The following is a 16,379-nucleotide window of genomic DNA, read 5'->3' as shown; positions in this document are numbered from 1 at the left end:
AAAAAAAGTATTACAAAAACGATGACTAAAATTAGCAATGTCATGTGCCCGCTGCTATCCGGATCCACCTTCAGGATCGTATAGGTGTTAAACTTACATCCGAATTGTCTAATCTCCCTGAATTTCCAATGACAAAACAGGGGGACAATATAATTAATAAGGCGATAGAATAGAGAGAATGATAATTAAAGATTGAAATCATGTGTTGATGAATTCAATTAGTGTTAAATTGTTTTAAAAATTGTATAGATTATTTTTGTCACACTCACCATATAATGAGATAGATAAAGCTAAGTTGATGATAAATATTTAAGAAACACTTTTTAAACCTTTCTAATCAAAAAATGGGACGAACAAATAGAATGTGAACTTAACAACAAAATCTTACATGCTATTCTCGTTAATTGATGTTAAAAAATTTGTAAAACACAGATTTTCCTTACATCTAATGTGTTTTCATTGTTGTACTCCGTATTTAAATTACCAATGCTAATAGAAATCTAATAAGAACAAGATCTAGCTATAAGTTGCATGAATTGTTTAAGCAATCATCCCATTACAATTTTCTTACAAAACACCTTACCTAATCAAGTCCAGCCACGCCTAATATAGAATTAATTTTCAAAATGTCATGATAGATTGCACAAGAATAAAATAGGAAATAAAAGTTGTATTCCAAAAACATATTTAAAGTTAGAGTATTTAAGATACTATTACTATTTATATCATTTGTACAATATAAGTCAAATTGTCAAAATAAGTTGAATAAAACACGACAAACCGAATGATAAATGAAGAGGGTTCATGACCGTCTTGCCAGTATATAACTATATATGCAGAAGCCCAACTTACAAAAACAAAGCTTCGGCGCTTAAAACTATTAAAATTGGCGGGAAAATCTTTAATCTCTCGTAACCTCTCAACCTACAGTTGCAGCGATGAACGGCGGGAATTCCCGGAAACGCCAAGCGCCGCTGCAACAACCGTCACCGGCGCCGCCAAAGCACCTTGCTACGACGGAAGAAGACGACTTCGATGAAGATTTCTACTTACAAGACGACTTCATCGATGAAGACTCCCAAATTCTTCGCGACATTGATGAGCGTTCTGCTAAGCTTGCTCGTCTTTCTAAGTGGGCTCGACCTGAGCTTTCTCAATCGTACAAATCACAGTCTCAGAGTGTTGGTAAGTTTTTAATTTGATGGAATTTTAGGGTTTAGGGGAGGGTTTTTGTGATTTTGGGGGTGGAAATTGATTTTTAGGGTTTGTTGTTTTGTAGTTTTTCAGCAATTGGAGATTGATTATGTGATTGGAGAATGTCATAAGGAGTTTTTGTCTAATCGGAGTGGTTCTGCTGCGATTATTCGGATTTTTGGGGTTACTCGTGAAGGTTAAGCTTTATTCTCTCTCTCTTCTCTCTCATTTTCACCCTTTTGTTTTTCTGATTGCAAATATGCTGTTAAAAGAGTGAAATTTTGTTAAAAGAAAATCTTTTTGCCGAACAATGAACATGCATTTCTTTGGTTTGCTTGATGGTGTACACTGGTAAAATTGGTACATCATATTAGAAGATACAATTGGAAGTGCTATATTTTTTGGCAATTTTTTTCCTAATTACATACTCCAAACTTAGTTCTAGTGTCCGGGTAGGGTACAGTCTTTTGTGTTGGACTCACCCTTTCCAAAGTTTGAATCTTTATGGCCAGTTGTCATGCTAGGATTCAGTGGCTTTGCAAGTGCCCTCCAAACAATCGAAATAAGGGTGCTTTAAGAGAAATGAAGAATCCATGTGAAGTGACTGGGAGGAGAAAATGAAATAAAATTGGAAGTTAAGATCTAAATTTCAACCTTATAAGAAAATGAATGTTTGAGTTGCTGAGCTGTGTTCGTTTTTAGTTTGCTGTTGAATTTTTATGGTCATGTGTTCCCACTTTGGGTCCCAAGGGCTTGTAAAGATATCCTCCTTTTTCTTTTGAAGTGGCTTTTAAATGGTAGTATGCTATGGGAAGTTATACTATACTTGATGAAGAAAACAAAATATGATTTGATAACATGCTCTATTTCAATGTATGAAAGCTCCCCAAATGGTTTTCTACTTATCTGTAAGCTTGCTGCTTCTTGTTGTATTTCAACTGGAATTGGTTGAGAAAATTACTTGCTCTATGAGTTATGTGTTCGGAAATTTTCCATTCCTGTAAATGCTAAGTTTTGGGTCACTTCTTACAAACATGGCCGTTCACATTGCTTTTAAGTGAAATACCCTGCACAAATCATGTGCTCATTGCTGTCACACATATCATTTGGATATGCTCGAAGTGGGAAATATTGCAGAATAACAAGTTATAGAAAAATAGTGGAGATGTCCGTTAGAATAACAAGTTTAGAATATAGTGGAGCTGTCTGTTTCCTACATGGTTCCTCAGTTCCTCAACGAGCAGATAATATTGTCAATCTATATATTTTGTTGTTTTTGATGGAGCCGGATTATTTTGTCTGTATATATCATGTTTTTTGTTGAGCCAGATTATATCTTTAGTCTACACCTCCCCACCCCCCCACCCCCCCCTCTCCCCCCTCCTCTTTTATGGTCTGAGGGATTTATCATTATGTTTGCACTCTTGGTGTCTAATATCAGACAGTTAAATTATTTATGTGAGTCTAATTTAAGTTATTTTTTACTTACCAAATAGGGCACAGCGTTTGCTGCAATGTTCATGGATTTGAACCTTACTTTTACATAAGTTGCCCTCCAGGGATGGGTCCAGACGATATATCCCATTTTCATCAAATCCTGGAGGTATTATGTTTTGCCTTCATTAGTGGCTTTTCATTTTAACACTGCCGACAGATCATGCCCCTAGGAGTCATGTGGGCTGGTATATGGAACCATTGACTCTATACAACCATGGTGGTTAAATTGACATGTCTATTTTTCTGTGTTTTAGGCGCGAATGAGGGAGGCAAATAGGAACACTAAGGTTCCCCAATTTGTTCGACGTATTCAGTTAGTGCAGAAAAGGAGCATAATGTACTATCAACAGCAAAGCTCTCACCCTTTTCTGAAAATAGTGGTTGCATTGCCTTCTATGGTTGCTACTTGTCGTGGTAATTTTTTTTTCAGCTGTCCTTTCTCATCCTCTTACCCTCTTTCTAAGAAAAAGACTGGAAAGAAATGTAAGGGATCTTGAAGGAAAATGGAAAGAACAATAATAATTCATGTGTATGAATTATGACAGAGCAAATGATTTCTTTTGTTGTGGTCTGACAATCTATTTTATTAGGGTTTGACTTATTGCTGGAGTGATGTGTCAAATACTCTTTTGCTTGTTTCCTTCTACAAGTTTATTGAATTACGGTCATGTGTAGCTTAATTTGTGTTGTGTTGTAAATGCCAGGGATTCTTGATCGAGGCATACAGATTGATGGCCTTGGAACTAAGAGTTTCATGACATATGAAAGCAATGTCCTCTTTGCTCTCCGTTTCATGATTGATTGTAATATTGTTGGTGGGAACTGGATTGAGGTTCCTGTAGGAAAATATAGGGGGACTGGCAAGAACTTGTCCTCTTGCCAGCTGGAATTTGATTGCTTGTATCCTCTTTATTTATAATATTTTCCCACTTGTCGAGTTGTGGGTTTATGATAAATGTGTTTTATGAACTATAGTCGTCAATTACTCTCCTCATTTGATATGGGGGGACATAATCTGAGAACTAAAGGCAGATTTATTTACTTTTCTTTTATCATGGATTTCCTTGACTGTGCTATTAGATATTCGGACTTGATTAGCCATGAACCAGAAGGAGAATTCTCAAAGATGGCTCCATTTCGCATTCTCAGTTTTGACATTGAGTGTGCTGGCCGCAAAGGTCTTTTTCCTGAGCCCACTCATGATCCTGTTATCCAGGTGAAACATATTATTCACTTGCCAACCTATTCTAGAACCACTTATAGTTGGTGGCTTGACCTTGTCCGTTCGGTAACCTAAGTCAGGAGTTTTTCTTATATTGTCAGGTGGCAAATTTGGTAACAGTACAAGGTGAAGATAAGCCACTTGTTCAAAATGTCATGACCCTTAAGTCATGTGCTCCTATTGTTGGAGTTGATGTTATGTCCTTTGACAGTGAGAAAGAAGTATTGCTTGCTTGGAGGGTAAAGCTGTTTAAGTACAATTTATTGTTCTTTATTAGTTGGCGGTTGCATTATTTGTTATCTGTCTGAATAGTTTTCCTGATTATAGGACATCACCTTACTAGCTCTATTAATGATGAAATTCTGTATCTTTAAATACATTAGTATCCCTGCCCCTTTTCCCTATAATGGTGGGAAGTATAAAAGATCCTCTTTTAATTTGAATACTTTGGGCACAATGCCTTAAGGAGTGATGGAAAGGCACTGGAAGCTTGTGACATTCTTGCAAGGTACTCTAATAAGTCTCACACTTTTGAAGGATCTGAGTGACATGAGCTGTAAATACTGGGATTACCATAAATGTGGATTGCATTTTGCTAGTTTGTGTTGGTATTGTGAGGTATATATGATTTGAATTAGGCTAAAATTCTTTTCTACTTTGTGTTTCCTTACTGATTGTTATTTGGAAGAAAGAGTGGAGTGAACAAAGTCAATTAGTGTGTTTTACGAGAGTTATGTGCTTTATAAATGTTGCATTAGTGATGGCTTATATTATACTTCTGTTTCAATGTAAATGGACATCATGTGTCAATATGATTACATCCCGAATTCTTTTGCTACGTGATTTCAGTTTACTATGCTCAATTTGCAGGATTTAATTCGAGAAGTAGATCCTGACATAATTATTGGATACAACATCTGCAATTTTGATTTACCATATCTTATCCAGGTAAATTGCTTCTCTGTCTTTGCGAGTTCTCTAGTGACATTGACGGACAGATGGATGTATGGATGGACCTACACATGTCATCAGTGTGCATGTGATGCCATAGGCATTGCCATAGAGCTTTGGAATTTTCTTTCATTACCTAGCTGGTTGTGTTTGTTTAAACTTTAAAGACCTTTGTTAAGACGCATGACCTTGGTTTAATGACAGAGAGCAACTGCACTGGGAATTGCTGAGTTTCCTATCCTTGGTCGTATAAGGAGCAGCAGGGTTCGTGTTAAAGATACGACATTTTCTTCAAGGTGAATATTCTGTTTTGAGAATTTATGTATTTTTGTGCAATATTCCTGCTGTTTTATTGTTTGCAATTTTGCATGTTATTCCATTTTGGATTCTCAAGGCAAATATTTATTTTGAGGTATTCCGTATCTTTCTATAATACTTCTTCCATCCATATTGTTTGCGTGTCCTACATTCACCAAAGATTCTAAGAAGTGCATGGTTACAGAGATCATATTAGTTAGTGACCTGTGTGTTTCCAGCAATTAACAATTATTTTCCGCATCCACTATGGTATAGTACCCAGGATATTATCTATTTGAAACCACCGGGTATAAACAGCTCTTGAAGTTTGTGTTGTAATTATGTTCTAAACTCTTTGATGCCTTTACTTGCTAACCATCTTGTCATTTGTCTCATTATCACTTAGGGGGCATTGGTGCATAATTGTGCTTCTCGTTGCATTATACTTTGAACGTTGAAAAGCACAGAGATTTGCAGGATAATTGTTAGGAAAAAAATGTAGATGCTAAAAGAATTTGATCTCCATCCTCATGTGAATCACTTGAATGCCCTCTTCCCCCCTCCTCTTTTTTAGGGCCTTGGTCATTTAAAAGCTATGTTTCAATCTCCGTCCTTTTAATAAACTAAAGCAGGCCAGAAAAAATCTTACAAGAGTTGCAACTATTATAGGTGTAAGCTTTGGCTTGGGAGAAGTTTTCTTTGGTCTCTAGCTGGATAAAAAACAATATGGCAAGAATAATTTAATATCAGGGTAAGTGGGGTAATAAAAATTGATCTGGAGAATAAGAGTCTGGTTTGTTCATTCTATATCTTATAGTAGTGGAAGATATACTGACTATGTAATCTGTGTGTGATAAGTTAAATTAGCTTTTTTGCCAGTGAAGACATTGTTGAGGCACCTTTAGTTTGTTAGTTTGAGACTTTAAGGATCATTGAGTGGCCCAAGTGGCATATCATCTGCTCTTATTCTGATTATTTGCCTTTTTTTAGGACTTCAAATTTGAATGAATTATATGACTCTATAGGCATTTTGTTGTTTTATAGGCAGTACGGAATAAGGGAAAGCAAGGAAGTTGCGATTGAGGGGAGACTACAATTTGATTTGCTTCAGGTATTGCTTTGTCCTTTACTGCTAAACTTGACACTTGCTTTGGTTGTATAATCATGTAAAATCTTCTGCTGCAGGCTATGCAAAGAGACTACAAATTAAGTTCATATTCTTTAAATTCTGTATCAGCACATTTTCTTGGCGAGCAGGTAATTGTTTTTTTTATAAAATAAATTCTTTTTCATGTTATTTTTATTTATTTATAAAAAGCTATACAACTCACATATTTATATTAGCAATATCCACGTTATTGTGTTAAATTACTGGGATTATGGACTAAGTGATGCATTGTGTTTAAATGAGTTAAGCGCTATGGATGAGCATTAAGTATACTATCTCCAAAACTGGTATTTAGTTGTAAATTTTTATTTATTACGATTAGTTTGGTGTTATAAATTATTTAGTGTATCTACTTTTAGCTTTTTATTCATAGCCCCCTAAGGCTACATTTGGCAATTGCCCTATTTAAAAAAAATTGCATATGGTAACTTCGAACTTCTTGTTCTGATTTATGGATTGATCTTTCTTGGTTGAATCGCAAAATTATTCCATTTTACAACTGTGTATTTTCAAATAATGCATTTGGCATCATTATCTTTGCAGAAAGAGGATGTTCACCATTCAATAATATCTGACCTACAAAATGGGAATGCAGAAACTAGGAGGCGTCTTGCTGTTTACTGTTTAAAGGTACGCCTCTGTGCCTGTGTTCATATAAGCAGTCAGACTTATGTTGGGAAGGTTTGTTTGCATAAGGTGTCTTTGAAATTATTAGAATTAGGGTTCTGCCTGTAATTAGGGTTCTGCCTGTACTATGATAAAATGTTAAAGCATTATAACTATAATAATCTGCAGAAATTAAATTTATAGAAATCTACAGAAATCGCTTGTTTGGTTGTTCTTATAGGGAAAACAGGGTTTTAAGTAGTTGAGAATACGATTTGCTCAAACTATTCAATTTTTCCCCATGGGTTTGTTTCCAACAACTGGCTTAAAAACTAAGTTTGATTCCCAAACACATTATCAATATTCAACTATTTAATATATTTGTACGATGTTTTTCAATTTTCCTCGCTCCTTGTGCACAAATCTGTCCTCAAGTTCTTTATTTGTCAGTATAGTTATTATGAGAGGTTACTGGAAACACATTCATTAAAATGGTAGATATGGTGTCTTTGACGATTTTCAGGATGCATACCTTCCTCAGCGATTGATGGACAAGCTGATGTTCATTTACAATTATGTTGAAATGGCCAGAGTGACAGGAGTTCCTATATCTTTTCTCCTCTCCAGGGGACAAAGTATTAAGGTTATATGTTTATAGATATATGCCAAAATAATTTTGTCCAATCTCATACTAGTGTTTAATTCTTTGGTTTACTATACTGCAGGTTCTTTCTCAACTTCTGAGGAAAGCAAAACAGAAGAATCTTGTTATACCAAATGCCAAACATGCCGGATCTGAGCAAGGAACTTATGAAGGTGCAACTGTAAGTTTTTCTTTGTAAGCTTGTTTGATCCATGTGATTATATGAATGCTCTCTGATCTGATTGGATAGGCTATTCATACATTTAAGATAAGTTCTTTATATGGATCAACAACAAATTGACAAGTATCTTTTTTGCACCTTTGAATTTGACAATGGAATTTGGGTGAATTTCAGGAACATCACAAATTTTGTCAGAATGCGTAGTTTTTGAATAAATTTTTTTTTCTTGTCAGCTATAATCTTGTCAACAAATTTTCTTTTAACTGTTAGTCTTGAAATATTCCTTTTTCTTTTGTTCTATGTGATGCAGGTGCTAGAGGCCAGAGCAGGGTTTTATGAGAAGCCGATTGCAACATTGGATTTTGCTTCACTATATCCATCTATTATGATGGCGTATAATTTGTGCTATTGTACACTGGTAAATTTGATTAGTTGAGAATCAGGCATCATAGATCTTGTCATCATATATATCATTTTTGTAGAGGTCCTACTTCTAATTTACCCTTTACTATCTTACCTCTCTTACCGCACAATATCTGTACCTTATCTACCTTATTTTAATACCCCCTCCACCTTTTCCTTTTTTTTTTTGAAGACATTATCATTTTTTTTTTGAAGACACCCTCCACCTTTTCCTTACACCCATATATCTTCAATTTGTTTTTAAAATAAAAAAATTAAGTCGTAGTAGATAGAATTCAACTTGCTTCTTGAACTTGATTTCTATACTTTTGATTGTTAAGGTTACACCAGAAGACATTCGTAAACTCAACATACCTCCAGAATGTGTGAACAAAACTCCTTCTGGCGAAACCTTTGTCAAGCCAGAACTTCAGAAGGTAATCTTGTTTTCCTTATGCGTTTAATGTCTTTGGGTGTGTTTTAAGTCTTGACCTGAAATACTTCAAATTATAGGGATTATAAAAATCTGATATATATTCATTACATTAGGGAATACTTCCAGAAATTCTTGAAGAGCTCATAACTGCTCGGAAAAGGGCTAAAGCAGATTTGAAGGTGTTCCTCTTCTCTAAACTTGATTAAATTCTCTGTTTGTTTCTTTTCCCTGTTAAATGCTTATGCAATATTCTTTTTATTCACTAATGATCATGTTGTTCACCCACAGGAAGCTAAAGATCCTCTGGTGAAGGCTGTCCTAGATGGTCGTCAGCTGGCTTTGAAGGTTTGCTTTTCCTTCTAACAAAATCTATGCTGTTTAGGATTAGCTGCTGTGAACTGCTGCTCGTTGTTTATGTATTAAAAAAATTTTACTAGTATAATTTTTGAAAAATGTCTTTCACAGTTTCAGTCCTTTATCTTGATTAAGAATTTATGGCTCTTAGTATTGGTCATTTTAAGGTTATTTTTTTTTTTTTTTTTTTTTCCTTCTCTCTTTCAGATAAGCGCAAATTCAGTTTATGGGTTTACAGGAGCCTCTGTTGGCCAGTTACCATGTTTAGAGATTTCTTCGAGTGTCACAAGCTATGGTAATAAATTATTTATGCATGAACTTATGTTTACCATTTTCTTGCAATGTCTCATTTAGATTATCAGATGAGAAATGGAAGTGCAGGATCAGAGAAATGCTTAGAATTACGACTTTTAAGGGGAAGTGGTGAAGATGGTTTTGTATAATTTTTCTTGGATGTAATAGCATACCATATTGTGTCCCAAGTGCTTTTTTTAGGGGGCAACCTAAGCATGGTATGGAGTGGTTGAACTTCTTTAAGGGGGCAACCTAAGAATGGTGTGGAATGTTTAGAAATATACTCAGTCTTGTGCCTTACCCTTTTAATTGCATAGAGTTTGGTTTCAATTGGATGCTATTGGAATTTGGATATGCATGCACTTATGGTACCCCACAACCACAAATGGGACTATTGGAGGACAATAGGTCAATATTTAATTTTGTAGTAGAACCTGAGCAACATGCCCAGTAACAAATCTTTTAGCTACTTTGAGAATGTACCAATGGTTGGGATGGTGTTTTTGTTGGCTTCCATGCTAATAAAATCCATTTCCAATATTTATTAGAACTCTCTCCTTGACTCTTTTTTTTTTCCTTTTTTTTTTTGGCTTTATGCTTGCTTCTGCTTTGACTTTATTCCAAGATGTTAAAGCTATAAAATATTGGTGACAGGACCCAAGTGTTGCCTGTCTATGGGACTCAAAAGACATAGGGCTATGGTGCAGAGCCATAATGCTTATGGAACTATTATTTTTCTGGATTATATTTTCAAATTAGGCATTTGGTTGTGTTTCTGTTGATTTCCTTCTTTTCAATATGTACTGTATAGGAGATCATTTTTCGCTTATCTGTGCTTTATGAGGTTTCTTCCATCATATAGGTCGCCAAATGATTGAACATACAAAAAAGCTTGTGGAAGACAAATTTACTGTTGTTGGAGGTTATGAGCATAATGCTGAGGTAATCAGTCTAATTACAGCTCTTCTTGTAGTCATTTTTTGTAAACACTATCATAGGAGTAAAATATGTGAGGTATATATACATCTGTATGGTCACCATGTTTAGTGAAGAGGCTTAGGTTCATGTTAAGTTATAATATTTTGACATTATTTAGCATTTACTTACCCTCTAATCCAAAGTTATGACGGTGTCCCCTTGTCCTAAGATTTTGAAAGTGACTTATCGGACACTCAGCTGTATAGTCCATACCCATATCAGATACTCGTACCCATGTTCATGTAACAGACTAAAACCTTAAACACCCTATATCTCGAAGTAAGGGAATTAATTATTTTCTGAATATCACAGATTATGGTACATTTTTTTTGGTTGAAATTTCGGGTTATGTGTTCAATAAAATGTTTTTTCTCGTGATGAACAATTTTTTTTGAGCTTGTAATTGTTCATTTGACTTCTTTCTCTTTCTATTATGCAATCTTATATAGTTGCATCTTGTCAACTCAGATTATCTATGGAGACACAGATTCAGTTATGGTACAATTTGGTGCTTCTACTGTTGAAGAAGCAATGAAATTAGGAAGGGAAGCTGCTGACTATATAAGTGGCACTTTCACAAAGGTATTATTAATATATTTCCATGTATAGTGTCAAGGGCAGTTCCTTTATATTTTTTGAAATTTGGAAATCATGATAATTTACATATTGCACTCCCTATCTCCCCTGTCCCCAAAGATCTGTCTTCATTATTGGGATGTCCTCAAAATATCTTCTAGTGACCTTAATTTTCCTTTTTTGAAAAAAAGGAAATAAATGAGCCCAAATTTCACTTATAATCTTTTCTCTCCATCACACCAACATAATTTTCTCTCACAGTTCAAACAGTTTTTAACTGCTTTTTCTCCATCCATCTGCATGATTTGAATCCAAATTTAATCACTTTCTTGATATCCATGCCAAAAGCTTACAAGAAGATATTTGGGCTCAGAGGCAGAGTTATAATTTTGACTCTCAAAACTAAAGTGGTATTTAATTCGTATATGTACTTGATTATTTTTGAACACTCACATTTGTGATTCTGTATTGTGGTAGGCAAGTTCCTTGGTTTTGGAATTGATAAGCCCCTTCATTCACACAATCTTGGTCCTGATTGAATAAACTACATGCTTATTGACAGGTTTCCCTGCAAAAAGAGACTTGACACTATGGAACTTTCACTTTTACGTTTGCTCACTTGGTGTACAATGCTAGAAATTTGCTAAAAGTAGAAACATCAATTATAACATAAATAACATTGATCAATGCGTGATATTTTCATGAACTTATAAATTAATAACATTTTAGGAAATTTATTTAATGCAGGGCTATGTATAACGAAACTGGGAAAAAAAATCCGTTAATATCTAATTTTTAGAGGCTTTATCTTTTTTAATTTCCTACAGGGCTCTCCTTTATCCTATCTCTACCCTAAAACAATTATAGGAAAAAAATATTGAGAATTTTTTATCAATTGGAAGCATCTCCAGGACCCACTTCTCTTGCAAAGAAAGTTACAAAGCCAACTTCTCACTTGCTTTCTGGTAGAGGCATTGATCGACTAGAGAAATTGCTGCAAGTGTGAGGCATATCTGTTTATAAAGTTTAGTCTAGTTGTACTTTTCTTTCTGTTTTCTTATATTTTTTTTTCTTAGCATCACTTATTCTATTCATCAAAAGCGGCTAAAATTTTCTATTCCTTTTTAGCAGCCTTAAAGGCACAAGCAAACCAATGAACCAAACTTGTCAAAGTTGATGGGACTGAAACAATTTTATCGAATATCACTGATGATCCAGATTATAAGCCAATACTCTCATTTTAGTGATGTGTTCAACTATTAAAATAAAATGGATTGATAAAGTTAAAACTTCATATTTTCCGTGGTTTGTTGAAAGCTGAGTACGTTGAATACTATGCTACAAAAATACCTCATTACTGTAATTTCTTTCTGATGTCTCTCTTGTATTGCTGTTTGTTCTTAGAAACTTTTGTGTATGTCATTTGCAGCCCATCAAACTAGAGTTTGAGAAGGTTTATTTTCCATATCTGCTGATTAGCAAGAAGAGGTATGCTGGCCTTTACTGGACAAAACCTGACAAATATGATAAGATGGATACTAAAGGTGAAATCTGGGATTTCTTATTTAGTCTTTCTTGAAGTTTTCTACATGTGGTTGCAACTTAGCTGAATTTCTTGTTGCCCCATTTATCTATTGTCATTGACAGGTATTGAAACAGTCAGGAGAGACAATTGCTTGCTGGTTAAAAACTTGGTTAATGAATGCCTGCATAAGATACTTATTGATAGAGATGTCCCCGGAGCTGTCCAGTTCGTGAAGAATACCATCTCAGATCTTTTAATGAATCGTCTAGATCTGTCATTATTGGTCATTACAAAGGTGGGAAAGTATTATTCAACTGTAATATGCTATGATATTTTCCATGAAGCTTGCCTACTCTATTTTTGTAATTTTAGTATTTTCTAAAAGTTTTCATAATCTTTCTGTCTGCTGAAGCTAATATCTGTTTCTTATAGGGTCTGACAAAAACAGGAGAAAATTATGAAGTAAAAGCAGCTCATGTTGAACTTGCTGAACGTATGCGCAAGGTGTGTAATCTTTTATAATATCATGATATTGTCTTCGGGGGTGCCATAGAGTTTAGTGACTTAGCATTCTTGCAAGTTATCTCTTACATTGATAGTAGCTAATGATAACTGTTGACAGCAAAATGATCCGGTTTGGGTCCTCCCATGGCTGTTGAGAATTTGAGATATATAAATATCAAGTAAAATGAACTCTTTCGTGTGACCGATATTGATAGGAGGAGGTTCTGGAAAGTGTATGTATTCAAGTCCATCCCATAGGCCTTCTTATTTCCCATTCTAATTTCTTCCACCTCGTCATTAGGGCATCTAATTCCTTATTTCATGTTTTGACCATTTATCATGAATATCACCTTACATCTTCCCCTCTTTTTATAGATGACAAGCCTGCCTCGTAATTCACTTAATTTTAAATCTTTCCATCTTGGTATACTCTTATTAGAAGCACGTATCTTTCTAATTTAAGTTTAACAGAGGAAGTATTAAAATATCATATACATAGATTTTGAAGTGAGATGATGTCACGTTAATTATTTTACCCTTCATTGTCTAGAACAACTGAACAAGATCAATTTTTCTGTGTTTTGGTTGACTTTATAAATGGAAATCAGATTGAGATTTAGCAGCTAGGGAATATATGAGAGTTCAGTGGTTCAGTCTGTACATCACATTACCATTTGTCAATGTTAATCTTTTGCTAAGCTTATACTCTTATTGAGTGCCTTCTATTTGAAAGTTTGAAACACATACACTTTTCTGAATCATTGACATTTTATCAGTCATGTTCATTTCTTCTGAATGCGGATATAAGTCAGCTGAGATGGATCATCTTTTTAGGATTGGACTTCCAAAATTATATATTTGAAATATCTAATCTCTTTTCCTCTTAAATTTGACAGCGAGATGCTGCCACTGCTCCTAATGTTGGTGATAGAGTACCTTATGTCATAGTAAAAGCTGCCAAAGGTGCCAAGGTAATTGATTGCTCCTCTGTTGTTTATGTAGATTGAAGGCTCTAAATTTCAGGTATTCAAATTGATGAATATTATTTTCAGGCATATGAAAAATCAGAGGATCCAATTTATGTGCTGGAAAATAATATACCAATAGACCCTCAATATTACCTTGAAAATCAAATTACCAAAGTAAGTTAAGCTTTAGCTTGATTCTTTTTTACTGTCAAATCTTATATCTTTCATGAACTTGCGTCTTATGGATTTGTTAATTTTGTAGCCCATATTGAGGATCTTTGAACCAATTTTGAAAAACGCAAGCAGAGAGTTGCTTCATGGAAGTCACACTAGATCTATTTCCATATCTACTCCTTCAAACAGTGGCATCATGAAATTTGCCAAGAAACAACTCACGTGCATTGGCTGCAAAGCAGTGATTAGGTAGTGTTTTGCCACATCAAGGTTTTTTTTTTTAAAATCCGACTTAGTTTAAAATGTCTTCTGTGTGACCTCCCTCACTCCCATGGGTGGAAAAGAAGGATTCTCTGTATTTGATGTGATGTGGGTCAGATGCTGGGCAGGATAGTATGGACTATGTGGAGCTAAGTGCATCAAATGTATTGTGTGGCGGTGATGTTTATTGGTGAATTTTATTGTACAGTGATTTATTTTCAGTCTGGCTGAAGGGAGGCATTAGGATACTTGGTACTGACTGGAATCTCAGTTCGTCCAATTAGTCTGAAAGATGAGCAGTGAGTCCAGGAAAATTTTAGTGGTAGTCTTCTGTGTTGGCAGATAATTGCTAGTGCAAACATGCTTACTATAGCTTCAACTCTATTTTTTTTCCCCCTAATTGGCTTGGCTATGCCATATTGCATGATCGTCAAATTTGTATTTTGTAAATTGTTTTAGCCCATTCCTTCAAAAAAAAAAAAATTGTTTTAGCCCATCACACATCGTATTCCAAAATTTGACCCTTGACTTCAGTTTATGACTATGCACTCTTCCTTTCTCTCCCCCCCCCCCCCCCCCCCTCTCTTTTTGGTGTGTGTGTGTGAGCAACTTTATATTGATTCCTTAATTGACATATTTACTTTGATGTTGAACTAGTGGCTCCAACAAAACCCTTTGCTCACATTGCAAGGGAAGAGAAGCTGAACTTTATTGCAAGACTGTAGCTAATGGTATGTAATATATCTCATATATCCTCATGTTGTTTTAACTTTATGGTGCTTACTGTCAGAAAATGTTGTTTCCTTGCAGTGTCCGATTTTGAAACACTTTTTGGGAAGCTATGGACACAATGCCAGGAGTGCCAGGGTTCCCTTCACCAGGATGTGCTTTGTACAAGGTCTGTCCTCCACACACCCCCCAATGCCGCCCCCCCCCCCCCCCCCAACCACTTGGTTGTTCCGATCTTTGAAGCTAATCACTTGTGAAACACTAACCTGATGTACATGGTTCCTTTTCAAGTTATCATTGTCATGTTGCTCTGATGCTTCTCTTGACTGACTTGTAGATATTATAGCATCCCTCATATTGTCTTTTCCTTTTCCTTCAGTCGTGATTGCCCGATATTTTATCGAAGAAAGAAAGCGCAAAAAGATATGGGTGAAGCCAAGCTTCAGCTAGATAGGTGGAGCTTCTGAATGAGAGTATTGCTACACTGTACAGTTACCTTTCGTGAATGTATTGTGTTTATGGCTGTATACTGGAAGAACACGACAATTATTTGTTGGAGCAGTTCAGATGAAGATTGCTTTGCAACGAGTGGAAATTGATCAAATTGTTCAGAATGCTGAATATCTCAATGGTCGCTCATGTACGACTTAAAGTTCTATGGCCCTTGAGAATATCTCAAGCTCCTCTTTTGGTATCCTGCAGTTCCTGTTCAGCCTTAGGATCTACAAGAGGAAAGGACAAAAGGAGTCTACTTGCTTCAGCATTATGCCAGTCTTACAAAAGGGGTGAGATACCTTATGATGTAACATCAAATAGCAGTAGGGTTTTTTCCGGAGTTGGACAGATTTTAAGTTTGATGTTTAGTGTATGGTTCCCGTACTGACCACCATAGAATTAGTATAATGCTTCAAGGAAACTGCTGTTTTCTTTTGTACATGATGTATCTTTATTTTGGATCATTAGAGTTGTGTAGCACTGTAACTAAGTGTACAAGGGCAGTTGCCTTCAAAAAAAGTGTGTAAGGGCAGTTAATGAAATGAAGTACTCTGAAGTCCAGGCCATGTGTCGTATTGCAATCTGTGTAAGGCTAGCTGTTTTCAGTGTAAAGTAAAATGTTCCATGTTTTTAAGTTAGTATTATTATGGTTTGTCGGGTGTAAGTGAGCCAAGATATTCAAGTTTCGGAATAGTACATTTTTAGCATCATACACGAAACACGAGTACCATTCAAAGCTGTTTGGAGAGAAATTTAATTTTGAACGACACATAGTATGATATATATCTTTGGGAATCATTATAAGCTGCATAATGCTCACAGTATTACAAATTGCAACTCCAATGGTTGTAGCTAGGGACTTGCTTGCAATTTATAAAATTCCCTATCTATTAGCTTAACCATTGGAGCTAAAAAATGAAATTA

General features: G+C 35.3%; 1 protein-coding gene across 1 annotated transcript; it reads left to right on the top strand.

Annotated features, from left to right (window-relative positions):
* Positions 1–873: 873 nt before the first annotated feature.
* LOC145603584 (DNA polymerase delta catalytic subunit-like) lies at positions 874–16,012 on the top strand. The gene is made up of 30 exons (XM_081659512.1): positions 874–1,185; positions 1,280–1,390; positions 2,691–2,797; positions 2,946–3,105; positions 3,396–3,591; positions 3,772–3,907; positions 4,015–4,152; positions 4,784–4,861; positions 5,069–5,160; positions 6,206–6,272; positions 6,347–6,418; positions 6,873–6,959; positions 7,459–7,578; positions 7,661–7,759; positions 8,070–8,177; positions 8,503–8,598; positions 8,711–8,776; positions 8,886–8,942; positions 9,159–9,246; positions 10,108–10,187; positions 10,692–10,805; positions 12,229–12,343; positions 12,447–12,619; positions 12,757–12,828; positions 13,725–13,799; positions 13,881–13,970; positions 14,059–14,219; positions 14,889–14,962; positions 15,042–15,129; positions 15,340–16,012. Exons 1-30 carry the CDS (start codon positions 939–941, stop codon positions 15,425–15,427), a joined length of 3,255 nt encoding a protein of 1,084 aa, XP_081515638.1. The 5' UTR covers positions 874–938; the 3' UTR covers positions 15,428–16,012.
* The last annotated feature ends 367 nt before the right edge of the window (positions 16,013–16,379 follow it).

Source organism: Chenopodium album, chromosome 22 (genome assembly GCF_948465745.1).
Source record: "Chenopodium album chromosome 22, dcCheAlbu1.1, whole genome shotgun sequence".
NCBI classification, from domain to species: domain Eukaryota; kingdom Viridiplantae; phylum Streptophyta; class Magnoliopsida; order Caryophyllales; family Amaranthaceae; genus Chenopodium; species Chenopodium album.
This window is presented reverse-complemented; position numbering and strand designations above follow the sequence as displayed.